A 13720-nucleotide genomic window follows, 5' to 3' on the forward strand; every position below is an offset into this window, starting at 1 on the left:
TAAAGGCAAAATTTTTTAATAAACATGATGACAAAAAATGTCCTTGTTGCTAGAAACATGTGTAGAAAACTTGTGAATTAGTTTCAAAGAAAGCTTTCAGAATCAGTTTAACTTGACTTCTGTACCTAAGATTAGAGCTGCTGGTCCCCCTCTCACCAGTGTACTAGAGATTATTATTCCATATCGGCCACCATGGAATGGCTTTAGCAAATACACAGGAGGATGGAGAGCCTCCTTATTGGAGAGAATAAATACCTGATTGGAGAGAAATTATAAATGTAAAAATTGAAAAAACACCAACACAGCTCGTGTTTTGAAATACTTGTTAAAAAATAATATGCTTGGAAAAAACAGGATATAAAAAAATAGTTCAATCGAAATTAATCTCAATTTCACAAAATGAAAATAGTCAATTACTACATGGTTTCTAAAAACGTTTTAAATAGTGCTTTACTTTCTTCAGACACTATGAAAGACACTAAAGACAGGGCTACAATACCTAACATTGTGACTTACAAAGAAAAACCATAGCAAGGTTTTATTAAACAAATGCCCAAACTGCGTAATTTTCTTAAGCAACTGCTTGTATTAACCTTGTATTGATACACATATACTTTTTATCTATTTTGTACTTCAACACATGGAAGGAAACTTGGCTTTCAGCACAATCCGTTCATGAGATATTTAAAGAGTCCCTAGTTGAATAACGGGAAGCTCACAAGTGTGGGGTTTGTGTGTGCTGGGGAGAGGGGGGTGGTGGAAAGGGGGTTAGGAAACGTACGATTCCAAGCACCTGATTCTGACATCATTTTTTTGTTGGTTTGAATTTTTAATCAAAGTTATACATTCTCTTGATTTAAAGAGTCAAATAGCTCTACAAGACTTGTCATGGAAAATAATCCCTCCTGTCTCCATGCCCCACTCCCCATTTGCCCTCTCCTGAAGCAATGATATTTTCAGAATTTAGCTCCCTATCTTTTATAAGCCTATGCTCCTATTTCTTGCTTTTGTAATTTTAGGCATTATTGATTTTCCACTACAGAACATAAACTGCCTGCCTCTCTGACCTACCTTCAAACCCTGAACTCTTCCTGCCAACATGCTCTCAGAAGGCCTATCGTCCATGTTTGGCTTAATATTCAAGGTTGACAACAGCATACCTGGGTGAACACTAGTCACAGCTGGGCCATGGAACATGTTATACCTTTCCTTCCCTGATAAATTTATAATTGCTTGGTTTTTTCATTTGCTTGCTTCTCTGTCATAACTCAACCCCAAATTCTTTGCCAGTTGTCTAAATCTCTCCACACATCCTGACACATCAGGTCATCTACAGGTGTCATCTTCTTGCAAGGCTTCTGTCCCAGTCCAGTCTGGCAGGAGTCGACAGGGTGGTGGCTGCTGCCCATCAGGGGAGTGAAGGCTGCCAGGAAGACAGAACTGCAGGAGCCAGCGTGAGCTCGACAGGGCCCTGGGCTGAATCACTCCAGTAGCTCCCAGGCAGCTTCTCAAGAGAAGGAAGTGGACTCCCAGGAAAGAAAAAGTGAACTATGCTGAGTTCACTGCGAACACATGCTGCTACACACTTGGTTATTCTGAGAACAAACCTAAGGGCAACTAAAGAAGCCTAACAGCTAAAGAAGACGGTCTGAGGTTGCATAAGAAATCCAGACGTGCTCTGCATAGAATTCCACACAGTCGTCCGCAGGTGCAAGTTTTAGGTAGGGCAGGAGCAAAATCTCCGTCCACCCCCCAAATTTCTTCTGTGGTGACACAAGCCATCCTGAGCGAGAAAAGCTGTGATAATGATGAAAGCCCTCAGACATCTTAAACAGCAAGTCGTTCCACAGGGATACTGTGCTATGGTCCTCCATAAACAAGGGACACTCCCTTCAATCACACCCTTTCCAACACCTGCTGAGGACGGTGACGTGAATCATTACTTGCTACCGATTTCTTTACTTGCTCAGGAGACGTTCCTGCACCTCCTGACGAGACTTCTATTGTCTTCCCTATTATGTTCTGTACTTTTCAAATTCCTACCATGGCATGCACTATTTTTTTCTAAATTATAAAAATAATGCTAAAGTTAAAAAAAATCAGTAACTACTAGTAACATAAAAATCCATCTAATCTACCTTTTATTACTTAAGGCTATGTCATGAAAATTTTTATTTTTTAAAAAAGTCTCTTGATTTAGGCTTCAGAAGCATAAGGGATTAACCACTGTCAAATTCAAAATGATCCATTTATTCAAGGCAAATACTAATTTTCTTCGTCTTCTTCAGAAGAAAGAGATGCAACAATGCCTGAAACACTTGAAATGTCAATTGAAAGCAACTTTACTGAAACTTGATTCCTTGGGCCAGAGGCAGGTCCTTACTGTAGTTGATAGTACTAAGGGGGGGAAAAAAATGAACAAAATTAAATGAAGGATAGTATACATGTAATAGAGGAAATTTTATGCCATTAAAAAAATGTGTCAGATCTGCATATATTAACAAGGTCAAATATTCAAGTTATAAGTTAATGAAGAAAAAAATTAGGATACAAAAAAACGTTAGTATAGATCCAGTTTTATAAAAGAAAAAAAATGAGAAACACAAAATTCTAGAAAGACACACGGCATATGTGTTAGTCATGGTTTTCAGGGCACAAGAATATGGGGATTATAACTTCATCTTCTTTATGTCTCTCAATAACTTGTACTGAATTAGGAGGAAAAATACAGATATTCCCATTTTGATAGAAATAAAATAAAACTATAATAATTTGGAAAATAAAAGATTCCCTCTTAGTCAGCCATCTGGCTTTTCTCCTGCGAGGAAGTGTCTCCATCAGACGGGTTCCAAAAAGGCTGCAGCTACATGCTTGGTCCCCTAGATCTCAAGTACACAAGAAAAGTAAAAGGAACATAACTGACTTCAACAAATGGGAATCAGGCAAAGAGCATGCATGTGTCTGAGAGTAAACAAGCCATAGCCAAAGCAACTCAGAAACTCCTGATATATACTTGAAATTTGCTAAGAGTAGATCTTAAGCTCGTTCTCTCGCGCTCTCTCTCACTCACACACACACACACACACACACGCACACACACACTGTTGGGAGGTAAAGGATGTGCTAACTTGATTGTGGGAATCTTTTCACAATGTATGTGTATGTCAAATCATCATGTTGCACACTTTAAATGTATTACGATTTTATTTGTCAATTATACCTCAATAAAGCTGGAGGGAAAAAAAAATTCCTAACAGACATGAAGTTGCTGAGGAGACAATGAGTGAAGGTGTAGGAAACCCCCCTCCCCGAGAGGTTCCAGAGCCAGTGAGAAGCAGTAAATGAGACAGACGGTGTCCTGGGTTCCTCACCCTGTGCTCCTTCTACAACCTAACACGACATGGGCCTGACCCCACACACCATTTTACTGCCCTTGGATAAACTGATTTCTACCAAAGAGGGAGGGAAAAGAAAACAAATAAAAAGCAGCTCCTAGACAGAACATCACAGCAACAACAGGTTCCCTTGCCAGCTACCCTTGTGCTGGGTGAACATGCTAATCCACTTTCAAAGCTTGTGCTCACTATTCCCAGAGCTGTATCCCCCAGCTCGCTAGCCAGGCCCGCAGCCCGCCTGCCCACCTCCATGTCCTACTGCCCTGGCAGTCTGCAGGGGTGGTAATTGTACCCAAGGAAAAAAACTGAAAGGACAGCCTCTTCCACTTTCTCCTGCTGGTTGACCCCAAGTGTCCTGCTCCTGTGCTATCTCTAGACAGAAACCACTACTGAGATGGTTTCACAGTCAGGCGCTGGGCACTAGCTGAAGCTGGACAGATGGGTAGGAAAAAAATAGCACCAAATAGATGCTCTGGCAGGGGAGAGCTGTGGAATGTTAGAAACATAAAATCAAGAGAAACTGCACGAACACAGAGCAGACAGTAGGAGACTGTAGAAGCACATTCCAGAGGCTGTAAAGCCAAACCATTTTCCCAAAGCCTTTTCTTACCAAGTAGATCTTCTCATGTACTGTTTCCAGGCATCACTACCAGACTCCCTGCCACCGCCAGTGTGCTTCTCTCCTCCTAGAGAAATACACAAGCAGCTCATGAATCTCGTGCAGTGCCTCTGTGTGGGTTCCTACTCAGGATCACAGAAATGAAGACACCAGGAGACCAGAGCTACCTGACCAGCTACCTTACAGGTAGCCAGAGTATCCCCTCTGCAAACAAATAAATAAAAGACAGAGACCAAACCAAATGGGAAAAAGGGAACTAAATTGGAAAATAAAGTAAAAGGAATTAACCAAAAAAACAGAAATGTCAGGAAGCACCTTAAAAAAAACCTTACCATTAGACCAAGGTGTTAAGAGTGGAAACCTCTGAACAGTGGAAATGTAATTTTATTTTCCCATTTATGCTTATCTGTATATAATTTTCTACAGTATAAACTGATTTTATAATAAAAATTTTTAAATGTCATATTAATATTTTTAAAGGTTACAAAAAGATAATGATTCCATAAAACAAGAAAAAGGTACTGTTTAAAAGTGTGCCATCAAAGCACACTTAGTATCATTTTTAGTAAGAGCAAAGGAGAAAAGAACAACAGAAGGGTTAGAAGAAAAGTTTGAGGAAATCTCCCAAAAAGACTAACAAGATGGAAAATAAGAGGGGAAAAAATAACACAATTAGATAATTCTTCAATAGATAACATTCAAATAATAGGAGTTCTAGAAATTAAAATACAGAAAAATCAAAGGGAAAAAATTGTCAAAGAAACACTATCAAAACAAAATAAAACTATCAAAAACTTCCCAGAACTAAAAACTGTGAGTCCCAATGCTAAGGCCAATTACTGGCCCATTGACTGTCCAACAAAAATGTTTACCACGATCTCCATTGAGGCATATTACTGAAGAATTTCAGAACATCAGACATAAATAACAGACCCCAAATTTTTTGAAACGGGGGAAAAAAAGATCAGAAATCAAAGTGGATTGGGCTTTTCAACCACAGTAATGGAAACCAGAAGACAAGTAAGTTATAGCTTCCAAAGGCTGAGAAAAACTTACAATCTGTGCAGAAAAGACATAGCAGGTCTGCTTACAATGTTGCTGGCATCTGGAAACTTGTAGGCTAAACAGTTCCCTACACTGTCTCATTGAGCAAACAATGTGGTTTATGTTAAATACCTGCTTTCCTTCAGGGAGTCTGGAATTTGGGTGCTTAGGCAGAGGTTGCCTGTGTGACCGACCCCCAATAAAAGCCTTGGGTACTGAGTCTCTATGCTTTGCTGGTAGACAATGTTTCACGTATGTCGTCACAACCCGATGCAGGAAGAATTAAGCACATCTTCTGTGACTACTACACCGGGAGAAGACTTAGGAGCCAGATACTTAGTACCTGGTTTCCTCTAGACCTCACCCTGTGCAGTAATGTCTCACAGGAAAAGAGAGGGAGGGTTTAAGAAAGTTAATCTATGACAACAAAGGGTCAGTATATAATGTCTAAAGTTGTGAAAGAGCAGTTAAAGCACATTACTTAGAAAAACTGAAGTAAATTCAAAGGTCAATTTCCTTTTTCCTTCAGTAAGAATCTCAAAGTAGCTGCCTCTGGGAAAGGAGGAGGAAGAGCAAAGTATGGGGCAGAACTGCTTTTCCCATTATGAGACTTTTTAAAAACTTTAGAAATTAACCGTAAAGGCTGAAATAAAAGAGTCAATTGGAGAGAGAAGGCATGGGCTGGAAACAGGGATTGAAGGCCTACAGAAGGAACAGACATTCACTTAATAGTGGAGCGTAGAGATAAAAGGCTAAACTGAAATCAGGAACGTTTATCAATGTCTGTACGCTGAATAGTAATTGCCCTCTGCTTTAAAATGTATTAAAGAATGCTTCTAATTATTTAAATTTTTACAGGTGTTAATGTATGTTTGTTTTACTTCTCTGTGTGTATATATATATAAATAATGCAATCTGTTTTTACTATATTTTGGATAATTTTTAATAAGTTAATATATGATTGTTGGGAAGGCCTTTTAAAAAAAAAAAAAAAAAAAACTTTTACTATGAGTACTAAGTTTAAGCATCAAGAGCCCTAGGCTCATTAAGAGAAAAGAGGAGCTGGGCCCAATGAAAAGAAACAACTCAATATTTTATCTAAGATAAAAGATAATGTGTAATATTTACTATGCCCACTTTGCAAATAAAAACCAGAATTTTTCATGTGAAATTTTCTGGCTTTAAAGCAGAAGTTCTTAATCTTTTTGGGGTCTTCAAGCGTCTCCCAAGAAAACAGATGCCATCTCAGGGGTTCACATAATTCAGGTGAAGGGGCCCTGTTCTAACATGATGCTGCATCTGAGAATAAAATGCAGGATCTTGGACAACAACTCTGAATACAGAGCATAACTCTCTCGAGCATGTCAGACCTGATAAGATTATTATTTCAGTGTCTTGGTCAAACTTTTCTAAAATACTGGTGCTTTTTCTTTGCCGCCTGTTATGGACTAAATTGTGTTCCCCCTGCCCCAATTTCACAGGTTGAAGCCCTAACCTCCAATTCCTTAAAGCGTGGCTGGCTGTATTTGGCAACAGGGCCCTTAAGGAGGTAATGAAGGTTAAATGAAGTCATAAAGGTGGGGTTTTAAGCCAATAGGACTAATGTCCTTATAAGAAGATAAAGAGACACCAGGGATGTACGTGCACAGAGAACAGGCCATGGGAGGACACAGGAGGAAGGCGGCCATCTACACACCAGAAGAGAGGCCTCAGGAAAAACCAAACCTGCCAACACCTTGATCTTGGATTTCCAGCCTCCAGGAATGTGAGAAAACACATTTCTATTGTTTGAGCCCACCCAGTCTGGTATTTTGTTATGGCAGCCCCGGCAGACTAATAAACTGCCCAACATGAAAAAGGAGAAAGGATTCTCTACATACCAAATGCACCTCCAATCTCAGCGCCACTCGTTGGAATGTTGACGTTTACAATGCCACAGTCTGATCCTTTTGGGCTGTGTGTAAAAAGGGAGGCAAAATAAAAGCAAAATATGTGAAAGTGAAAAGAAAAAGGAAAAACACACACACACACACAAAACAAATGTACAGAAATGAATAAATAATCCAAACAAAACCTCTAAGACTCTCAATGCTAAACAAAAGAAAAAAAAAATAGGGGACTTCCCTGGTGGTGCAGTGGTTAAGAATCCACCTGCCCATGCAGGGGACACGGGTTTGATCCCTGGTCCAGGAAGATCCCACATGCCACGGAGCAACTAAGCCCGTGCGCCACAACTACTGAGCCTGTGCTCTAGCGCCCTCAAGCCACAACTACTGAGCCCACGTGCGCCTAGAGCCCATGCTCCGCAACAAGAGAAGCCACCGCAATGAAAAGCCCTTGCACCACAACTGCTATGAAGTGTAGCCCCCACACGCTGCAACTAGAGAAAGCCTGCACGCAGCAACAAAGACCCAACGCAGCCAAAATTTAAAAATATAAATAAATAAATTTATTTAAAAAAATATTTTCACCTATGATGGCTTCATTTTCTTTTTTTATAGTCCATTCACCACACAACTCAGACTTACATAAGTTTTCAAAATAGACAAAGTTATACCCAAGCCAGCGAAAGATTCTGCCCAAATCCTTGGTAAAGATGCTACTTGAAAGTCCCTGTTTTACTTCATTATTCCATGCAAAGACCTCGTCTTCATTCTAAAAGGACAGACATTGAAAGCTGTTAGATGATACACACTGTTCAGGTCCAAATTGACTAATGGTAAACTCATTTTGTGAAACTTACCAGTATAATTTTAGTGCACAAAAGGAAACTAAGGAGTCAACATCTTCCTAATTCTGTTTATTTTATACCGTGCTTTGTGGGATTTTCCCCTTACCTGAACTTTGAGAAAAACATATGAGTACATTCTTCCATTCAAGCCACTACGTATAAGAGCTGTTATTTACTGAGCTCTTACTATGTGCAACACACTGACCTAGGCATTGAGCATGCATTTATACATTTAATCCTCACCCAATGACACAGGCTCTGTATTATCCCTAATGTACAGATTAGGCAAGAGAGGCTAAATGATTTGCTCAGGAACTCACAGTCAAACACACAGACACAAGACAAAACATGAAATTACACTCTGTAGTCACATTATGTGAAACAATAATAGACAACTTAAAGCAAGATTTTAATTAATGCAATCATATAATTGCAACAAGGTATAAGTTTCATTATCCTTTAATTGTTAATCATGGCACAGCCAAGCCTTGATTCAATCTCTAGACATCTGCTGGCATGGTAGGGCCTGTCACGTGCTGGGAAGGAGACCCTCTAGTTACCTTTATCTGTTAAAACCTCTGCAGCCTGTCCTCTGATACAAGTTGTAATTGTATGTCTACAAATTGCCCTTGTATTTTCTCATTTTGTCCACTGATACTTAGCACTCAGACTACTCAGACTATCAAACTACCTGGTCCCTTTTGTGCAGAAGCTAACTTCATAGTCCACACAGCTCAACTGTATCAACACAGCTGATACAGGTGATGAGGGCCACGTTCTCCATAAATTTCAATGTTGGCCCTCTACTTGTCTTAATTCCCCTGGCAGCTAGCTTATGCTCTATTGTTAAAAGTGTTCATCTCATCATAGTTTGTCCTTAACCTTCAAATCTTTACTAATCGGAGTGACTTTCTAAAACCTCCCTAAAGGCTGAGTGAAATTTAATATGCCTTTATTTTCTCCTAGTCTTCTCATTTGTTTCAACGTTGAACTAGAGAAAAGAGAGAAGAAATCCATTTTTTTACCTTGAATTTAAAGACATAAAGAATCGGGGCAAAAGTCTCTGTGTGTACAATGGACGCGTTGTGGTCAAGGCCTGTCACAATTGTCGGTTCTACATAATTTCCAGGGCGATCCATAACCTGCAGTAGAGAAAGGAAATAAAAACAAGAGCATTTTGTTTTCTGGTTCTTGGAGTCAGAGGATACCATCTTTGTTTATAATTTTGAGAAAAAAAAATAAACACCATTTATAAGTGAATTATTTCTCCAAAATAACTTCCCATCATGAATGAAAATTTTCTCTGCCTCTTATTGGTTCCAACTTAGTTGGTCAGGAAAAAAATAGTAAAAAGGAGTCAAGGATAGAGAGCTGTGCCATGCATCATGACCAAGTTACAGTGAAAAAACGCTGTTACAGGTGGTTATTTTTAACTTCACATAATTTTAAAAGAGGTAATCTATACCTGTTCTGTTACAAACTGTATTGTGCCCATACCCACACCCCCAAATTCTTATGTTGAAGCCTTAAACCCACCCCACTCCCATTATGACTAAATTTGGAGATAGGACCTTTAAGGAGGTAAAGTTAAATGAGGTCATGTGGGTGAGGCCCTAATCAGATAGAAATAATTCCTCATAAGAAGAGGAAGAGACACCAGGGGCCTCCTCTCTCCAGGCAGGGAGGAAAGGCCATGTGAGGACATGGAGAGAAGGTGGCCGTCTGCAAGTCAGGGACAGAGGCCTCACCAGGAAGGATCAACCCGGCCAGCACCTTGATTTGGGACTCAACTTCCAGAACTGTGAGACAAATTTGTTGTTTAAGCCACCCAGTCTGTGATATTTTGCTATGGCAGCCCTAGCAAACTAACACATTAATACAGAAATCAAAAGCTCTAAAAGGGTATACTACAGACACTCTCCTAACTAACCTCCACATAACTAAATTACTAGTTCATCTCCACTTAACTTCTATAAAATATTCTGATGCCTGTAGCAAGCTGCTTGGCTGGTGGTCAGCTCTCCAGGGTGACTGTGTAATTCTGCTCTCACCCTCTGAGCTGTACGTTTACCAAGAGTCATCTGTATTTACTCCCAACCCTGTATGTGGCAGCTGTATTTGTTATTACAATACCATATTGCATTATGTAACTTAAGTAAATATTACACAAAGGGGAAAAAAGAGCTACTTCTAAAGATTAAGTTAAATGCTTTAAAAAACTCAAGGTAAGTAACAAAAAGTACAAATACACATACACATCTCTATCCAATGAGATGTGGGTATGTCAATGTTGAGAGACTAGGGAGAAGGATTCTGCTTCTCAGAGAGCTTTGCAAGAGACTCAGTTTTCAGTGATTTTTAAAGAAGTGAAAATAAATTGTAGATAATAAATTATATGTATAGCTTATTCAAGGATGAAGACAAATTCCTATCATACATGAAGAAAACGCCTTGAATCTACATCTCAAGAATCAAACAAATATAGTGTGAAATGAAATTCATATTTTATGGCAAGACAAGAAAAATTTAAACATCAAAAACTTTCTCTGCCCTATGGCCTCCTCTCTCCCCTCAGCTGTGCACTGTGTATCTGTGTCATGCATCAACCAAACCTCCCCATCGGCAGAAATACCTGTTCAACCATAAACAGCAACATTCTCCTAGCACCACCAAGACAACTCCTTAAAAGATAACACTCCTTATCTTGTAAGGGGCCATGATGACGCTTAGATCTAGATTGTGTAAACTGTCAAAGATACGTCATTCAATGTACAGCCCTCTGTCTAAAAAACTTACATAACTGCCTTGACTTCTAACAGGCAGAACGGTTCTCGGAGCTTTCTGAGGTGCTGTTCCCGGGTTATAATCCTCGATTTGGCTCAAATAAAAATTTCCATTTCTTTCTTAAATCAACTAATTTTTCGTCGACAATAGTAATACGTGTTAAAAATGCTTTTGGTATGTATTTTTTTTTGATTCCCTGCCTTAAATGACTTAATAATCACTACTAAATACGGATTTTAAATTGCACTAAATACAGTCTTCCGTACCATGAAAAAGAGGTCTCCCTTCCATACAAATTCCCAGGGACTCAATTCAAAGGTAACCCTGGCTCTGAGTTGTGTCTTTCCAGAAATGTTCCATTCATGTTACATTGTCATTCTTTAAAATATGTATTTCCCGTTATAAAAGGGATGGAGAAAAGAAAAGTGGCAGTCAGGCACCCTTCATCAATTTACCCAGAGCCCTGCTTGTGCGAAAGGAAAAGAAAGAACCTGTCACTCCTGATCTCAAGCTGTCATTACCTTGCCACCACAGACCACGGTGCCACCTTCTTTCTTTGCTTCCTCCACTGCTCCAAGAAACATGCTCACTGCCTGTTTGGTGTGGAGTGGCCCATAGAGAACATTAGCTGGAAAGAAAAAGGAATGCTCTTCATTTCACCCTAACTGGCATCATTTTATAATTAAACAGCTTTCCCAATGAACAGACCAATCCCTTCATATATCCCCTCAGTTTAGAGCAGGAGTCAGCAACCTTTCTCTGCAAAGAGCCAGACGGTAACTATTTAATGCTTTGCGTGACATGTGGTCTCTGCCACGACTACTCAATTCCGCCAACGTAGTGCAAAAGCAGCCACAGAAGATATGCAAAAAAGAAGGTATGGCTGGGTCCTCATAAGCTTTCTATACAGAAACATGGAGGGCCAAATCTAGAGAAAGAGCTATCAATTCATCAGAGTACTGCAGTAAAAATATAGGCTGCTTATTCATTACAGGGTGATCATTCTCTTAAGAACTTCACAGAACCAGCAGTCGGTGAACAATTTAAGGGGAAGAGGCTGATGCTCCCTCTGTATGGCTGCCAGAAACCAGAGCATTAAAGGCGACTGTGGGACAGAGGAAGAAGGAAGATACAGGTAGCCCTCAGTGAGGAGGTGGGAAGGGCTGGGCAAAGAGCATTTCCAGCAGGGCAGAGACTGGAATGTCCGGAGCACTGAAAGAAGGTTGGAGAAGCCAGAGCTCAGGGAGCAACGGGGCAAATGGTGCACAGCGGGTCCAGAAGGCGGGCGGGGGCGCGGCTGAGGTCAGATCACGAAAGACTGTGAGCTTGCAAAAAGGGTCTCAAAAGGCATCCAAGTTTTAGTCAAACAGCAATGAGTGTTTTTAGCAAGAGAGTGAATTATTTAATTACATTTTAAAAAATTACTTTGGTTATGGTGGAAGGCAGAAGTGGAAGCAGAAAAGTCAGGCAGGTGACTCTTGCAACCTTGCATGAGGGAGGATGGTGGTATCTGGGAGGAGGAAAGTGAAGAGGGAAAAGCTTCTCAAACGCATCCCATCTCAATACCATCTCCCAAGCTCACCCACCGGCCCACGTCAAGCACTCAGATCCTAACCTAGGAGCAGACATGTCACCCCAAATGCAAAATAAACTGCTTTGTATTCCCTCGGGCCGCTCAGGAAAGGGAAAAAAATAAAAGTAGAAAATCAGAAACTCTTATAACACCATCTGTCAAAAAGGAACATCTTTGGAATCAACCAGATACTCACAGTCCCACGGGTTCCCAACACGGATCTGTGCATAGGCCTTTTTAAGTTTATTAACAACTTCATCATGAATGCTTTCATGTAAAAACTAAATGAAAAAAGAAACATTCAAGGGATTAGTACATATAAATGGACTATTAAATAGCACATATAAATGTACGAAATTGTTAAAAATACACAATTTTTTTTTTCCCCCAGCCTTTTTTTTTTTTTTTGGCCGTGGTGCACAGCTTGTAGGTCTTAGTTCCCCAACCAGGGATTGAACCCGCACCCTCAGCAGTGAAAGCACGGAGTCCTAACCACTGGACCGCCAGGGAATTCCCTCAATTTTTCTTAACAGTACTGATTTATACAGTTGACCCTTGAACAACATGGGTTTGAACTGCACGGGTCCACCTGTATAAAAATATTTTTCGAGAGTAAATGCTACAGGACTACATGGTTCCCAATTGGTTGGATCTGCAGATTTGGAAGAACCATGGATACAGAGGGCCAACGATAAATCACAGAGAGGTCCATAGAACTGGAATGGATTTTTCTGCATTCCACTACAGTCCCTACAAAAATTGATTTGGGTTATGACTAACAGTATCCTCCAATATTTGACACTAATTATAAAGCATAGCTATGTGTATTTGCTCCAGGACACAAAGGAAAAATAAAGGTTGACCAGATAAAGAAATGCTTGACTTTTATGTCATTTCATAGTTTACCATGTAATTAAGATTATAATCTTTGGGAGTACCCCTGCTTCCTTCTTAGCCTTAAGGTAATAAATGTTTAAGGTGAACAAATTCAATAAATTGTAAATACTTTACAAACATCGTAGCTTAGATATTCTATTGTAGTAGGCAGATAAGGTACTTTACTAACTGGTATAAGATGATGCCTTTAGAAAGTGCAGGCTCTGGGTTTCTGCCGGTTAAATCCGCAGAGCAACATTTAAATAAAGAAATAAATAGGAAAAAAAAAAAAAAAAGAAAGTGCAGTAAGAGAACGTTAGAACTATCCCTGTAAAACAAGCAAGTTCATACCGCAGTTCATACCACGTCAACTGAGTAATATAAAAACAAAGGAAAGATTGATATTCATTCATTGTAAAATACAGGAAAAACTGAATATGAAAAGTTATGGCAAAAGTAAAGACTTAATTTCCCTATATTTCTTATCTATTCTAATTAATTTAGATTATGTCAACCTTATAAAGAATTTGTTCATACTCATTGTGGGCGAGAGGAAAAACCCAAAGCCAATTCCTCCATAATTCAATTGTAAACTGTTTATTTTTTTTTTAATTACAGGAGGAAAACTCAACAATAATAATTTTTAAAAAGGCAATTTAGCCAAATTTTCTACCTAATCAAAACTTGTTTGGCCCAGT

The 13720-nt window shown here is 39.5% G+C and overlaps 1 protein-coding gene across 1 annotated transcript in view; it reads right to left on the reverse strand.

Annotated features, from left to right (window-relative positions):
* Positions 1 to 13720, reverse strand: part of ALDH7A1 (aldehyde dehydrogenase 7 family member A1) — a 38765-nt gene continuing 25045 nt past the window's right edge. Inside the window, exons 12-18 of the mRNA XM_061189559.1 lie at positions 12343 to 12427; positions 11095 to 11201; positions 8815 to 8931; positions 7616 to 7713; positions 6939 to 7012; positions 4006 to 4081; positions 1 to 2397 (exon numbers count right to left, since the gene is read on the reverse strand). Of these exons, the coding sequence (XP_061045542.1) occupies positions 2343 to 2397; positions 4006 to 4081; positions 6939 to 7012; positions 7616 to 7713; positions 8815 to 8931; positions 11095 to 11201; positions 12343 to 12427 (612 nt within the window). The 3' untranslated portion in view covers positions 1 to 2342. The remainder of the gene's footprint in view (positions 2398 to 4005; positions 4082 to 6938; positions 7013 to 7615; positions 7714 to 8814; positions 8932 to 11094; positions 11202 to 12342; positions 12428 to 13720) is intronic.

This window comes from Eubalaena glacialis, chromosome 4 (assembly GCF_028564815.1).
Source record: "Eubalaena glacialis isolate mEubGla1 chromosome 4, mEubGla1.1.hap2.+ XY, whole genome shotgun sequence".
In the NCBI taxonomy this organism is placed as follows: domain Eukaryota; kingdom Metazoa; phylum Chordata; class Mammalia; order Artiodactyla; family Balaenidae; genus Eubalaena; species Eubalaena glacialis.